Source organism: Bidens hawaiensis, unplaced genomic scaffold, assembly GCF_021521415.1.
Source record: "Bidens hawaiensis isolate Kalapana, Puna unplaced genomic scaffold, B.hawaiensis_p1.1 tig00020922_1, whole genome shotgun sequence".
Classification (NCBI taxonomy): domain Eukaryota; kingdom Viridiplantae; phylum Streptophyta; class Magnoliopsida; order Asterales; family Asteraceae; genus Bidens; species Bidens hawaiensis.
The window spans coordinates 91,546-107,363 of record NW_027493232.1 but is presented as its reverse complement, the minus strand read 5'-3'; the positions used below and the strand labels follow the sequence as shown (position 1 = coordinate 107,363).

General features: G+C 37.3%; 3 protein-coding genes and 1 pseudogene across 4 annotated transcripts; 2 read left to right on the top strand and 2 right to left on the bottom strand.

The window, feature by feature from the left end:
* Positions 1-209: 209 nt before the first annotated feature.
* Positions 210-3,010, top strand: LOC143562271 (UTP:RNA uridylyltransferase 1-like). Its single transcript, XM_077050125.1, has 6 exons — positions 210-1,169; positions 1,531-1,899; positions 1,975-2,198; positions 2,277-2,340; positions 2,418-2,614; positions 2,712-3,010. Exons 1-6 carry the CDS (start codon positions 210-212, stop codon positions 2,920-2,922), a joined length of 2,025 nt encoding a protein of 674 aa, XP_076906240.1. The 3' UTR covers positions 2,923-3,010.
* A 73-nt stretch (positions 3,011-3,083) lies between these two features.
* Positions 3,084-4,671, bottom strand: LOC143562270 (uncharacterized). The gene is made up of 3 exons (XM_077050124.1): positions 4,357-4,671; positions 3,680-4,021; positions 3,084-3,606 (listed from the first exon to the last, which is right to left on the bottom strand). Exons 1-3 carry the CDS (start codon positions 4,669-4,671, stop codon positions 3,109-3,111), a joined length of 1,155 nt encoding a protein of 384 aa, XP_076906239.1. The 3' UTR covers positions 3,084-3,108.
* A 718-nt stretch (positions 4,672-5,389) lies between these two features.
* On the bottom strand, positions 5,390-7,814 carry LOC143562269 (CRS2-associated factor 1, mitochondrial-like). Its single transcript, XM_077050123.1, has 5 exons — positions 7,289-7,814; positions 6,263-6,390; positions 5,894-6,119; positions 5,678-5,805; positions 5,390-5,584 (listed from the first exon to the last, which is right to left on the bottom strand). The coding sequence occupies exons 1-5, from the start codon at positions 7,812-7,814 to the stop codon at positions 5,390-5,392; spliced, it is 1,203 nt and encodes a 400-aa protein (XP_076906238.1).
* Positions 7,815-12,331: 4,517 nt separating this feature from the next.
* On the top strand, positions 12,332-15,467 carry LOC143562268 (subtilisin-like protease SBT4.14; annotated as a pseudogene). The gene is made up of 10 exons (XR_013140456.1): positions 12,332-12,418; positions 12,570-12,747; positions 12,830-12,970; positions 13,051-13,156; positions 13,253-13,766; positions 13,888-13,984; positions 14,072-14,296; positions 14,395-14,503; positions 14,610-14,823; positions 14,905-15,467. The product of XR_013140456.1 is annotated as a subtilisin-like protease SBT4.14 (transcript).
* The last annotated feature ends 351 nt before the right edge of the window (positions 15,468-15,818 follow it).

Here is a 15,818-nt window from a genome sequence, read left to right as displayed (position 1 = left end):
GTGGTAGCACTTAAGTTAATGAAAAGTGGTAACAAAATTATTAATGTTGTACGACCTTTAAAAACAAACAAGTCAAGTGTTCAAAGGGAAAGTAAAAGATAAAAAAGTACCAAACAAAACAACACATAATAATGCAACTCACTTTTTTAAATTAAACTCTTTCTCTTTCTCTTTCTCTTTCTCTTTCTCTCCAAACCCATAAACCAACCATGGCCGGCGGCGGTGGAGCTGATAATACTAATAATATTAATACTCCGCCACCACCACAGCCACCACCTGCAAACGGCGGCGAGTTTCTTCTCCAACTTCTTAAAAACCCACCACAACACCCACGTCCTCCGACCACCCAACAGCCACCACTCCCAGCCGTCTCGCCCTTCCCGCCACCACCATTCTCTTCCCGCCATACCCTTTTCCCCCCGCCGCAGCAGCATAACAATTACTTCAATCACAACCTAGGGTTTCCCCAAAACCCTAATTTGAACCCCAATCTCATCATTCCAAACCCTAATTGGACTGCTGCTAATTATATCCACGGTCAACATCAACAGGTCAACGATCAAAACGTGCTTGATTATCTATCAAAGCTTGGACTTATTCACAGTAATCAACACCAGGAGCAGCAAGGGCAAGATCGTCATAGCAAGCTGGTTTTCGGGTCGTTGCAATCCGATATCCAAGCACCGAAAAAAGCAAACTTGGATTACGATTTGGCGAGTATCGAGCAGCATTTGTTGAGGGAAAGAGAATTGGCTATGGGGAATGCTCCGGATGCGGAGTTAATGCAGCATATGAAACTTAGCTCATTGACTTTTGGCAATTACGTGTCGGCTGAAGCCATGAGGCGGATGCCGCCACCGGGGTTTTCGAGGATTCCGGAACCTAGTATGCAGAGGGATGTTGCGAATTCGGGAGAAAGATTGCATGTTGGGGGAAACCATAACCATTCGGGCCCATCGAGAGGAAGTCATCTTCATTCAGGTTCGGTTTCTGCAACTGATGTTGAAGTGTTACATGATCCGAGTAGACCGAGTGAAAATAGATCGATGAGCAATGGGGCTGACTCAGGGGATTTGGATGATTTAGAGGAACAGGTTGAGAATTTATTGCTTGAAGACGGAACGGATGAGAAGGGTGATGTAAAGACGGGCCCTAAATCAAGAGATAAGGTAAATGCTTACTTTTAATTTTTTTTTTTTTTTTTTTTTTTTTGTTATGCATAATTACTTACTACATATGATAGAAGAAAGACTTTGAATGTCATTAGTGTTTTGTGAGTATCTTGTTTATAGATAAGATATTAGATTTGGATGAACTTAGATTAGTATAATTAGTTAAGGTCTGAGATTTGTTTCCCTTTTCCATGCTTCATTATTAACAAGCTTTGAACTTTATAAAATAAAACCGAAGCTGACTTTGTAATGATTAAACTGAATCTGTATGCTTGTTGTCTTAAAAGCCTTTTTGCATGTTAGTGTATGAGTTTTAGTACTTTTGAGCTTTATTTTTCAAATCACAATTTATGATCAGGAATACAGAGCAGATAAAAGGGGACAATGGCTACTGAACCAGAGAATGAGAAATCATAGAAGTCAAATAGAATGCCGGAGGGATATAAACAGGCTAAATGATCATTTTCTTGAAATTTTTGAGTCTTTGATACCACCAGAAGAAGAAAAAGAGAAGCAAAAACAATTAATGGCTTTATTAAACAAACATGTTACAAATGAATGGCCCAATGCTCGGTTATTTCTTTACGGATCTTGTGCCAACTCGTTTGGGTTTCGTAAAAGTGACATCGATGTTTGTCTTGCAATGGGGGATGATGACGTGGACAAAGCAGAAATCTTGTTAAAGCTCGCTGACATTTTGAAATCGGATAACCTTGAAAATGTTCAGGTGTGTTATCTCTTTTGTTTTCAAAAGTGTTAATGGGGCTGTTTAAGGTTCTGACTTATGCTTTTGTTTTTTCAGGCATTGACTCGTGCCAGGGTTCCCATAGTGAAGCTTATGGATCCCGCCACTGGAATCTCGTGTGATATTTGTGTCAACAATTTGCTTGCTGTTATAAATACAAAACTTCTTCGTGATTACTCGAAGATAGATCCGAGACTGCGGCAGCTGGCGTTTATTGTTAAACATTGGGCAAAATCCCGAGGGGTTAATGAAACTTTTCAAGGGACCTTATCTAGCTACGCGTGGGTTAACCGTTTATGTCCCTTTTTATAGTCTACTCTTTTGTTGTAAATTTAAAACTGTTTTTATTTGTTTTTCAGGTACGTTTTGATGTGCATTCATTTCTTGCAGCAGCGAACGCCTTCTATCCTTCCATGCCTACAGGTTTTCTTTTTTTTCTTTTTTCTAATTTCCCACTTATGAATCTTTATAAGATGCTGGATTATTCATTGTTTCATTAGGGAATGGAGACAACATATAAAGTAAATGTGGACGATGTTGAATGTTCTTACTTTGACCAAGTCGAGAAACTTCAAGGTTTTGGGTCCCGCAATGGTGAAAGTATTGCTCAGTTGGTTTGGGCATTTTTTAACTACTGGGCTTATCGTCATGATTATACTAATGACGTCATATCTATACGTATGGGATGCTTAATAAGGTTGGTTGCTAATTTGAAACTTCTCATATGTTATTTACTAATTACCGTTAGGTTAATGGAAAGTTGATTTAAAATAAATTTTTGTAAACGTGTATAGCAAACGGGAAAAAGACTGGACTAGAAGGATCGGGAATGACCGACACCTGATTTGTATAGAAGATCCGTTTGAGGTATCTCATGATTTGGGCCGGGTTGTAGACAAACGTAGCATTCGTGTATTGAGGGAAGAATTTGAACGGGCTGCTGAAGTTTTGCAATATGATCCGAATCCTTGTGTAAAGCTTTTCGAGCCCTATATTCCCAATTAATCTTTTTCCCTCTATCCAAGTACGATGGTGTTAAGTAATCCTAGACTACAACTTGTAAATCCATGTTGGTGTTTTTGCATATTTTTTAGGCTTTGTAGCTATGGATTTGATCTGAGTATTCATATTTACGTATTTAATTTGTTTCTGCTATAATGTTGTCATTTACATTTGTAAAAGCAAGTAACTTTAGACCACCTGTTCTTCATTTTTTACATCAGGGGGAGGTAAAAAAGAATCCGTTGATAAACTACAAATGTTAAACTCGACTTCTTTAAGTGTACACGTTTCTTCAATTTTCCATTTCGTGTTACCTCCTTGCCCGTATCTATAAACTGATGTTACAGTTTTCCCGTAATGTGCGATGTTGACTCCATCTATGTGTTTGTAATTTTCTAGGGATGATTCGATGCTTGTTTCATAATAGACATATTGGTCACCACCCTTTCGTGTTGACTTGATCTTGACTAATTTAGTGTCTTCAAATTGGATTAGAAGGCCTGTTCTTTGACTAAAATACCCTTGTATAATGTGGTGTGTGGTCTCCATGTTTGGTTTACTTTGTGCTTTTAGGATATCTTGGCTCGTGTCAAGCCTAAGTATGAAGCAATCCTCGTTCATGACTAACTTTTCTCCTATGCAAACTGCATTTAGGAATAGGTTGGCTGTTGACCTCGGGTCTAAGCCCTGTGATTGACCAAACCCATATATAATCAATCAACATTACCATAATATTGATATGAACATTAGTAAAGTTTACCTGAAAAAAACGGCGAAGTGGTCTTGGAGGTCCTTTGGAAGACTGAGAGGGGTTCAAAGAAGACTGGGTCCAAGTGACGGTGCCATCACTGCCAGCACTGACTCTGCAACCGGAGACAACCAGCTCCATGAACCATAAATTAGGGTTCTTTTGCCACAGCATGTATGCACCTGACTCGGATCCGTCTCTGACGCGTGTCTTATCTTGATCATTTTCCTGGATTTCACATTGTACCATGTTCACCTCACCGACAACATACATGCTGTTCACAGTGTTCATGGCAGCCAATCCGCCTGTTGCTGCTGTGTATTGCTGTACAATATATTTAGCAGTAGATGCTTCCTGCATGAATTGATCAATTACATGCTATAATGACTGTATATTCATGAATAGCTGTACATTGTGTCGTATTGTAATTGCGGATTCAACTAAATGGTTTATCATAAACATAGATTAGGCTTGTCATGTGAAATAGGAAGTTTACTTTTTTAGTTCAGTTTGTTGTCTTTAGATATGGATTCATTAGAAATTTGGCCAAAGGTTGACTTATATACCATTTTTCAATTTGGTTGACCTCAAAAGTCAACCCAATATATGGAAAAACAATTGTAACATAGATTCAGAAGTATGCAAAAAAAGCATAAATTTGAGGTGGAATATAAGGGGTTGATGCTTACAATTGAACCGTCTCTAACGGGCAATAATAATGCGCGATCAAGTTGAACCTGAAACGGGATGAAAGAAGAGCCAGCGATCTTCAAGAAATACATAAATTGTTTGTCCTTGGAACCGTCATTGATGGAAGACAATGTGGTCATCCACCTGGCGGCCCGGTCTTTCTGTGGTCTAACAAGATTGAACATACGTCGCCATCGTTTTGTGGCAGCGTTGGTGTCGGTTTTGATTAATATTTCTTCTGGCAGAGATACCTCCAATACCATCTCCAACTCGTTTTCGTGATCGCTGCTGCTTTTTGAACATATCTTTTTCATCGATCGAATCATATCTTCAAAAGGGTGTTTGTTGTTTTGGAGAATAATAGGTTAACAACTGCTTTCTTTTCCTCTAAATGAGGATATGAAGATTTTTGGTGTTGGATAAAAGATTGGTAATCTTTAATCATGCTTATATATCGTACATGTATTGGGTATTTACACATATGTCCCTTATGATCTATTATCATACATCACTACAATTATTTAAAAAAAAAAAAAATAAACAAAACAAAACAAAACTAACTATAAGCGTTAAATGCATCGTGTCGACCTTTAATATATTATTTTTGTTCAACTGTGTCGATCTGTTAACTTATTTAACACGATTACTTGGTGTCAGCGCAATTTGTCGGTGTTAATGCCAACACATTTGGCCCATTCTAAATTAATCAGCAAGTCACTAATAAACCAATTTAGTAAACAAAAATTTGACAAACCAACTAACCAAGGAAGCCTAATGTTTATGTGTATATGGTTTTAATTATTAACAAGACACACCTGTATCAAATATTTGTTAAAAGGACGGTCACAAGAAAGCCGATAGAGCTACCTATTCTTCGGCCTGTCAACGTAGGATTTCTTCAACAATCTCCAAGATAACTCCCCAACAATCCTTCACTTTGCTAGTTTTGACTCGACTGCATGATCCATCTTTGAATGTGAAGTGCGAGACTCCATAACTATGGTTCAAGATTTGCAGCAACATAAAAAGATCTTAGTTTTCATCAGAGTCAAACTCAATTTCACCATGGTTGACATCTTGACTATCATGCTCGGGGTCGGTCTCGCTTTTGTCAAAAAATTCACGGTCCATGAGAAAGCATCCACCTTCTTTAGGCTTGTAGTCCTTGCCCCTCCATATAACTATTTGTTCTTTCTCAAATGTAACCAGAATGCATGGAACCAAATCCTGTATTTACACATATGCATAAGTTAAAAACTTCATTAAAAAAAACGAAAATCAAAAGACACTAGTTAAAGTTAAAACAATCTGAACACTAACCCTCAATTTAGCACCTAGCTTCTTGTAATCTTTTCTTTCCAAACCCTTACAGTCGATTCGAACCAGTTCCTCCACCAGAAAGGCATCTCGGATCATAGGAACAAGACCACCATAGTAACCGTTTTTTGCTGCATTAACACATTGCATAAAAAACATGTAACTTACGTTTTATCTCCAACACCAAACGACCAAACAAAATATTTAGTGAAGAATTACCGAGCTTTGTGAGACCAGGAATGGCTAATCCTTTCTTCCTCATTTCTTTTGTTTCATCAATGCTTAGACCTTCAATAGTAATTTTTATCAGCTTTGGATATATTGGCTCTTGGGGCTTCCATAACATTAACGGGATCACGGGCCTCTTCTTAGGGTGGTAATTTCTGCCTCTGTATAATATGAGTGAGCCACCGTGCCTGTGTATGATCTTACCGAATGCTTTATCCTGGAACATACTACATACAATTCAAAACGGAGTTGGAAACTAGGAATGAAAAAAAGTGCTTTAGGCCATCTGCAAGTTGTGATCTTTGATGGAAACAGTATTAAGCAATGCATTCATGTCCAACAGTTCAAAAACGATCTTACCTCCAACTGTGCGCACACGTTTTTCATATCAACAGTTGGTACACCCATACATTTAATCCTAACTGCTTCTGCATGCTTCCAGTTATTATGAATGTCATTCAGCATGTTGTGTGTTAATCCATCCCGTCCTACATGTCACCACCAAGAAAAAGGTTAGGGAACAAATTCTACCTACACAACTTATATCATGATGCAATTAGCCAATGTTCTAACAAGCATCAAACAAAACTAGCTTTTATCTCTTAAATTAGTCACATAAAACAGAATCAAGCAGACACATGCATTAGTAACTTTATTTAAAATGCATAAAGTAATAATTATCACTTAATCTTGCAAAGCATAAAAGGTTAAAACTTGAGAATTGTTGCATGCCATGTAGCTTTAAGCATCGCTTTGTTTTCAACACACCAATTATTACATTCAAAGAATGCATTTTGCAATCCAAAAAAACTTAACCCAAAACGTAGTTGTGATCACTGAAAAACTAGCGAAACCTAAACCAACCAAAAATCAAAAATCAGCTGTCGTTTATTTTTGTAACCTTGGTTAAAAGAACCGAACTGAACCATTCATATTTACATATATTATTTCTAGCTTTTATACCTCCATTTCATGTATTTCTAAGCAAAAACTTTAGCCCAATCTTAATTTTTATTATTATTAACCGAAACTAACTAAACCGAACCACAAACCAACAAACTAACCGAATAAATCAAACCAATTAACCAAAAACCAATTGGCTAATAAACTAGATTAACTGACAAAATCGGTTTCAGTTTACACTAATAACCGAACCAAACCATCTTGGTTTTGGTTATTAACCGAAACTAACCAAACTGAACTAAAAACTGACAAACTAACCGAATAAACCAAAAACCGATTGGTTAATAAACTAGATTAACTGACGAATTCAGTTTCAGTTTAGGCTAATAACCGCACCAAACCATCTTGGATTTCTTGTCTAAATCATAAGAGCCTAACATAAGCTCAAAAGTTGATCAATTTTTAACAATAACAATAAGTTACCCAAATTGATCTGTCTCTTGGTTTTATGCTTCCCACAACTCTCAACCAATGCAATCCTCTCAGCATTGGTCAACTCCTGGCCTTGAACCCTGTCCCTCATCATCTTCCTCTTGCCTTCCAGCTTCACACTCTCTTCTTTACTGGCTATCGGGTCGACCGCAGGGGCGCATACGCCCGTCCAGACACGATCAACCCTCTCGGGGCCAAAAGGCGAGTACTTTGGCTCACGGAGACCAATGGGCCGCACCGCAGGGCTGCTCTCGGTGTAACTGAACCGGAAGTCGAATGGGAGGTTGGAGATTAAAGGGGTTTGGCCGGACCGGTCGAGAGAAGACGGAGGACGGTAAAGAGGCTTGCTTTTTTTCTTGTTGGTGTTGGTGTTATGGGTTTGTGGGTTAGAGTTAATAGGTTGTTTTTGGTGAAGTGATGGAGGTGGAGTGAATGAATACTTGGTGTAAAGGTTTGAGGTGGTGGTGGTAAAGGATCGCCGGCCGGTACGACGGAGGAAGAAGAAGACGACGAACATCATTTCTTTAACACTAAACCCAGGGGTGTGGTGTTGGTGTTGGTGTTGGTGTTGGTGTTGGTGGCGTCTTGTTATTTGAGGACCAAACACATGGATGGGTTGTTTAACCATGCTTAATGGAGTTTGAGCTTGGGTCTAAAAACAAGTTTGTTTAATAAACGAGTCTAACCTTAAACCGGCTCACGAGCTTCTCATTTATATAATTTTTTAATACATATATATATATATATATAATAATTATTAATTAATATATATATGTTATAAACAATATATATTATTTTACATAATATAAAAATTGAAAAAAAATATAAGAAAAATAATTAATAAATATAGTAAACGAGTCGAGTTCGAGCTCCATGTATGTTAAATAAACCGAGCTCAAGCTCGGCTTGGTGTTTGCACCCCTTACTTTTGTGTTAGAGAATTGTTGTTTTCATCTTTGTGGTTTGACCAAATCTGTGATTTTAATCCAATAGTTTCATATTTTCGGTTTTTGTATCCAATAGTTTTGTTTTCACTCGCAATTAAGCCCAAACTCACTAACCCCGTTAACTTTGGTCGTTAATCAATTTTGTCTCTTTTCTCCCACGACAAAGATGGAAATGATATTTGGGAATTAGGGCTGGGATTTATTTAGGGAAAAAATGACAAAATTGCTCCTCGCGTGAGGGGTAGGCTGATGGGTTTAACGGCTAGAGTTAACGGGGTTAGTGGGGTGGGGTTTAATCGCAAGTTCAAACAAAACTATTGGATGAAAACCACAATTTTGGTGAAACCTTAAGGACAAAACCGCAGTTCTCTCTTAGCCTTAACTGAGAGTGAAACATAAGTCATCAATTAATTTGATTTATTAACCAATTAGTTTTTGGTAATCAGTTAGGTTTATTCGACTAGTTTGTCGGCTTTCAATTCGGTTCGGTTAATATCAATTAATAACTTTTTGTTTACTAAGGGGTGTGGTGGTTTGGTTAATAGCCCGATGAATCTAGCTTATTAACCAATCAATTTTTTGTTAAGCAGTTCGGTTTATTCTTTAGTTTGTCGGTTTTCGGTTAGGTTTGGCTAGTAACCAGTACCAAACATGAGCTAAAGGTTTTTGTCACACCCCGACCATGACGGAAACGTCGGGGCGCAACCGATTGTTCATCGCACACGACACTATTAAGTGACAATATTTAATCAACTCATTTAAATTCATAAAAACACAAAGAGTCACATAACTTGTTCATACAATAACCGAATTCAAATCATAGTAAATAATATATTGTTCATTTTGCTAATATCCTAATAGTCTCGATAACGTTTTTTCTTCAAGTCCTCGAGTCAACCTAAAGTCAAACCTATAACATTGCATAAATAGATTTTGTCAACACAAAGGTTGGTGAGCAATTTCATAGTTTTTGAACAATAGATATATAATATGAAATTCCACAACTTGTATACAAAACAATAAATAATAGCAACAATTTAGACAAATGAAAATCGTTAATAAGAATACATTAACGACACCTTTCTATAAGGGGATGCCAAATATACTCGGATTTTGTATGAAATCGTTAATAAGAATACATTAACGACACCTTTCTATAAGGGGATGCCAGATATACTCGGATTTATGAATCAACTATCCAAAAGCGGTAAACACATTAGCACTTAAGCATATAAGCATATAACACCAAATCGAGCATTTATTTAAGTAAAGTATACAATAAAGTTTGTGGTTTAAGACTCAAGTATAAATCATTTGGATTTGAATAAGTTTGCAATGTCACCCCCAAAATATAAAAGAGTGAAAATGGGGGATGAAAGTACTCACGTTCAAGTAATAAACTTGAAAGATTTGATGATTTGGAGATTAACCGGAACGATGAGTTTAACGAACGAAGCCTAAAGGAGAAGAAGTCTTGTATTAGAAAAGTTGTCTTGGAAGTCTTTAAACGAAAATAAATGATAAGAAATGTAAACAATTTAAAGTTTAAGGTTTAAAATGTAAATATTTAAGAAATTATAATAATAGTCCTTTAAAAATGTAAGTTTGCTCGAAACCGGGTTAAAGTATCTAGCCCTTAATTTTACTCAACCTATGTTAAGTAATAAGGTGGGTAAAAATGCAAGAAAGCAAGTCCCTTTATAATATAGATACTAAAACGGGTTTTAACGAGTGTTCGGGTGATCGGTTCGGGTCTTGGTGACTTGACCAAACCCAAAGTCAACTTTCCCAAAATAATAAATGTGTGAGATAACTCAATAAATCTTAAAGAGACTTAACCAAGTATGTAGTTCTATTGTTTTAGAACTAACAACGTCCGTTAAGCGAGTGTTCGGTTTAATCGGTCCAAACTTTGTTATAGGATCAAGTTGGATTCAACATTCAAAGTACTTTGTGAAAATAATTAAAATCAGTGTATAAAGTATTTTTAAAGAAATATATAAGCTTTAATGGTTAAAAACACACTTGTGTGTCTTAAGCGAGTAGACTTGGTTTAGTTCGGTTCTGTTCGGTTTTTATCTTGGAATAAGGCCAAGAATGGTTACCACATGTCCAAACATCATAGAACTTGTAAAATAATTTATAAACAATAATACCAAAGTCTTACATACAAAAAGTTAACAACAAAGTCTTTAAACGAAAGTTCGATTTCTGGTTCGGATCTTGTTTCGGGATAAGACCGAGGTTAGATTCTACAAACCCATAACCATGGAACTAATTAAAATGGTTTTTAGAAACTCAAATCTTACATAAAACATGTTTATACAACTATTTAAACAAACTAGTAAACAAGAGTTCGGCTTCCGGTTTGGAGTTATTTACGGAATAACCGAGGCTAGTCTCTACAAACCCATAACCATGGAACTCAAAATGTAAAAGAGAACTAAGATAAGCAGAAGTTAAACAAGTATAACAAGTTTGATGGTTAGATGCGGAAAAAATATATAATCAAGGTCTACTACGAGTCCTCCATGTAGCTTTGTCTTATGGGCCGGACACTTAACCGACCGAGACCGGAGAAATGTCCACCGAAGGTACAAAGGGTGCTATTATATATATATTGCGTAACAATCTTCAAGTATAAATAAGTGTTAAAAAGTTGATTATAATGTTAGACTATGGTCAGTTTGACTTTGGAAAGTCAAACTGCCAAAAAAATATGAAGAACACCTTTGAATGCTTAAGAATTGGAAGAGAAAGAGATGAATGAGCAAGGATTAATGAAGGGGATAGGGGTGTATATATAGGGTGGGTTGAAAGGGTCAAGCATGGGGTGTGATATCAAGGTTGGCATGCAAGAGGGGTCAAGACAAGTCACAAAACAACAAAAAAAAGATGGGGCTGGTCTGCCGCTGATCTGCACGTCGGTTCGCGTCCGGAAGTTCGTTTTTGATGTATCTTGAGCGTTTTAAGTCCGTTTTCGAATCCGTAAAAGGGGTTTTTCAAATTAGACAAGCGGGAATATTTTAGTAACATAAAATCCAATATTTTATATATTTGAAATGTTCGGGATATAAATCGGGTCGGTTTACAACATAAAAACAAATACAAAATAAATACGATTTGACCCGAAATCGAGGGATGTCACAGTTTTGCCTATAAATATAGGAGGTAGATGAAAAAATACATGAAATGAAAGTATAAAACATGAAATAGAGGTATAAAGTTAGAAATATATGAAAATATGAACAGTTTAGTTCGGTTAATTTAGGTTAACTGAGATTACAAAAACACCGATAATTTATTTTGGGTTAGTTTAGTTTTCGGTCTAATCGGTACTTAGTTAATACGGTTTTCGGTTAATTTTGGTTCGGTCTCGTCGATTCTTAGTTTGGATTCATCAATATTAAGTATATAACCTTGAGAATCATATAAGAACTTATATACATATATTGTAAGAGTATTGGTTATATATATATTGGTTGATTTTACCAATATCAGTTGGATTATTAAAGGGAAGACAATTAAGTCAACAATGGATCCCACTGTGATATATCATTTCACCATTCTTGCATTGGAATACAAGTATAATTGGGATCATTGGTTTACAAGCCACTCATTCTTCTACACACTATGAGCCTTCACAACTTTGATCTTCAAGCTTCTTGTTCATGTCAGTCCTTGTTTCCGGTTTTTAACGAAAACCCTCGAGCAAAAACGACCAACAAAATGAAAACATTAGACGATATAAACAAACAAATCGAATTGTTGGTAAACAACTAAAAAACCAAGCTTAATTTCTTCTTTAAAACAAATAGGATCCACTAAACATTTTAAAAACCTTGATCATCAAGTTACAAAGGGACCCACAACGACATTTTATCAAGTTAACGGGACAAACTGAACTTGTTAAACGACTTAAGAGACATAGGGCCTAAGGCTTAGGACATAGGTACTTTCTTTTTTAACACAACTGAGGAACAAAATCTTTCTTTAAGGTTTTCCAATGGGAATATACTATTCAACTAAGAAGTTAACTTGCTATTTATAATTCACTGCAACTAACATGATCCATCCAAATCCAAGGATGGCAAGATACTTACTTCTAGTTTATTGCTTTCTACATTTTTACATCACAAGATGTCACATGTTAGAAGATAAAGAAGAAACACAGGTCATTTTAAACACATGCATTTTTCTTACTGCTTTACAAATTTTATAAAATCTACTACTGCAGGACTATTACATTGTCTTCTTGAGCAGTCAATCGGTTAACGATGAATCCAAGGCAAGCACACACATTAGCATCCTATCGGCATTGAAAGGAAGGTAGCACAAATGAAAAATGTAACATTATTTTGAAATCATATTGCCACCTCTTATGTGCTGATCTGTTGGCATATAGTGAGATAGACGCAAAGAAGTCTCATGTCTATAGTTATACAAAGAGCTTTAACGCATTTGCAGCAAAGCTCACAGAATCTGAAGCAAAAGAGTTATCCGGTACGTGTCTCGAGCCCTTACACAGTGTGTGTGTGTTTAACCGTTTGTTAATATGATTTTGGTTGTTGTAATGCTTGTGAAGGTATGAATGGTGTGCAATCTGTTATTCTAAACCAGTACCGCAAACTGCATACAACAAGATCATGGGATTTCATAGGATTTCCTCAAACAGCAAGAAGAAAGAAGCTTGAAAGCAATATTATTATCGGTGTTATGGATACAGGTTCACAATATTTCAATATAATGTATCAACTTTGGTTCCTTAATGGTTTATAAAAAGTTTTTCGGCTTTTAACGTACCAGGAATAACCCGACAATCTGAAAGCTTTAACGACGATGGGTTTGGCCCTCCACCTGCAAAATGGAATGGATCTTGTCATCATTTTGCTAACTTCTCTGGATGCAACAAGTATGCTATTAAAATATAAATCATATAATAATATTCATATCAAGGGATGTTTAGAATTTAGATAATAAGACTTTCTTCATGTGAATGTTTTCAAAGCAAGCTTATAGGTGCCAAATACTTCAAGCTAGACCGGAATCCCGATCCTAACGATATCTTATCGCCTGTGGACGTCGATGGGCATGGGACCCACACCTCATCGACAGCAGCTGGAAGACCAGTCCATAATGCAGAGTTATTCGGTTTAGCCAAAGGCACGGCACGTGGGGCTGTGCCATCAGCTAGGGTCGCAATTTACAAGGTTTGTTGGGCTAGCTCAGGTTGCTCAGACATGGACTTGTTAGCCGGGTTTGAAGCAGCCATTCATGATGGAGTTGATATTATATCAATCTCAATAGGCGGTGTCACCGGCACGTACACCATTGATACTATGTCTGTGGCTTCGTTTCACGCTATGAATAAGGGCATTCTCACTGTCGCGTCAGCAGGGAATGACGGGCCTAGTTTAGGCAGCGTTGTGAACCACGCACCGTGGATTTTGACTGTGGCTGCTAGTGGCATTGACCGAGGGTTCCAGAGCAAAGTTGTATTGGGTAACGGGAAGACTGTAACCGTAAGTTCAATTTTTTATATGGGCTGAGTTGACCCGAAACACTTTTTGTCCAAATTATTTCAACCTCTAACAAGATTCTTAGGTTTGATGAGATTCTCAACACGATATGTGGTGTATGCAGGGAATTGGGATAAATGGTTTCGACCCGAAGCAAAAGCTTTACCGATCACCAGTGGACATGATGTGGCCATAAACTCCTAAAGCCAGGAGAGCGCAGGGTATTATTTGTCATACATGAAGTACACGGGTTAATTAAAACCAGAATCATATGTATATATCACCATATTCACTACTATCTGTCATAGGTATTGCCTGGAAAACACGTTGGACCCGAGTAAAGTGAAGGGCAAGCTAGTTCAATGTAAGCTAGGGACTTGGGGTTCTGACTCGGTTATCACAGGGCTCGGAGGAGTCGGGACCATCATCGAAAGTGAAGTGTTTCTAGATACTGCTCAGATTTTCATGGCACCTGCAACAATGGTTAATTCGACTGTTGGTGAAACCATCAGTAAATATATACATTCCACTAGGTAAATAGAATATCATTTAGACTTTGAACCATTTACTTATGAATGTGTCGATTTGGGATGTGCTTTATCTCAAATGGGTCAAATCTTATAAAATGCAGATCACCATCTGCAGTGATATACAAGTCTGAACAAGTGAAAATTGCGGCACCTTCTATTGCGACGTTTTCATCCAGGGGTCCAAATCCAGGAACAAAACATGTACTAAAGGTTCGCAAAACACAACACGATACTCAAAAGTCAAAACCACATTTACTTATGCAGTTTGTTTTAACTCTTAATGAATACTTACCAAGTCATTTGTCCCGTTAAACAGCCGGATATTGCAGCACCAGGAATCGACATCTTGGCATCATACACCCCTCTACAAACACTCACCGGGCTAAAAGGCGATACTCAATACTCAAAGTTTTCCATAATGTCTGGAACATCTATGGCTTGTCCACATGTTGCAGGGGTGGCAGCCTATGTTAAATCTTTCCATCCAAATTGGTCCCCTGCAGCGATAAAATCGGCCATTTTGACTTCAGGTAATTAAGACCTTAAAAACATAAAGACACTAACTTTTTCATGTTTTTGATTTTTCATTGACATGGTTTACATGTTAATAGCAACACCTATGAGCTCAAGGGTTGACTGATACGTAGAGTTAGCGTATGGTGCCGGTCAACTGAATCCTAGACGAGCCGTGAGTCCAGGGTTGATCTATGATATGGACAGCATGTCATATGTACAGTTTCTATGCCATGAAGGATATGACGGATCATCAATCGCAACTTTGATCGGTTCCAAATCAAAGATTGATTGTGCTTCATTGCTTCCACCACTTGTCAGTGATGATTCCATTAACTACCCTACCATGCAACTTACCTTAAAGAACAAGAAAGCAATAACTACAGGAGCTTTCAGAAGAACTGTAACTAATGTAGGCCATGATAAAGCTACTTACAATGCCATCATTAAAGCACCAAAAGGAGTGAACGTAACAGTGGAACCGACGACACTATCATTCTCGCATACCTTACAAAAGAGAAGCTTCAAAGTTACGGTGAGTGCAAACTCTATCGGTAACACGAAACTTGTGGTCTCGGGGTCACTGATATGGAGGAGTTGTTGTAATGTTGTAAGGAGTCCAATTGTTATTGTTAATCCACAATATGAGAGTTCAGGGTGAATACTGATTACATAGTGAAGAAAGTTTGATGCTAATTTATCAATGCTATTCTATTTGTAATGGATTGTTTGAATAATAATTGAGGTTTTATTTTATGTCATGGGATTTTGTTTTCATCACTTAACTTGGCCCACACGCCATAGTATATAATAGTTGCAGCTTTTAGTTCTTTTCTGTGTTAGTTGCAGCTTTTAGTTCTTCGGGTGAGCGCACCGCTGATGAACTCAAGGATATGTTCGAGGCGTGGATGATTAAACATGAAAAAGTCTACAGCACCCCTGCAGAGAAGGACAAGAGGTTTCAGATTTTATAGAAAAGCACAACTCCACCGGCTATTCTACCTACACGCTA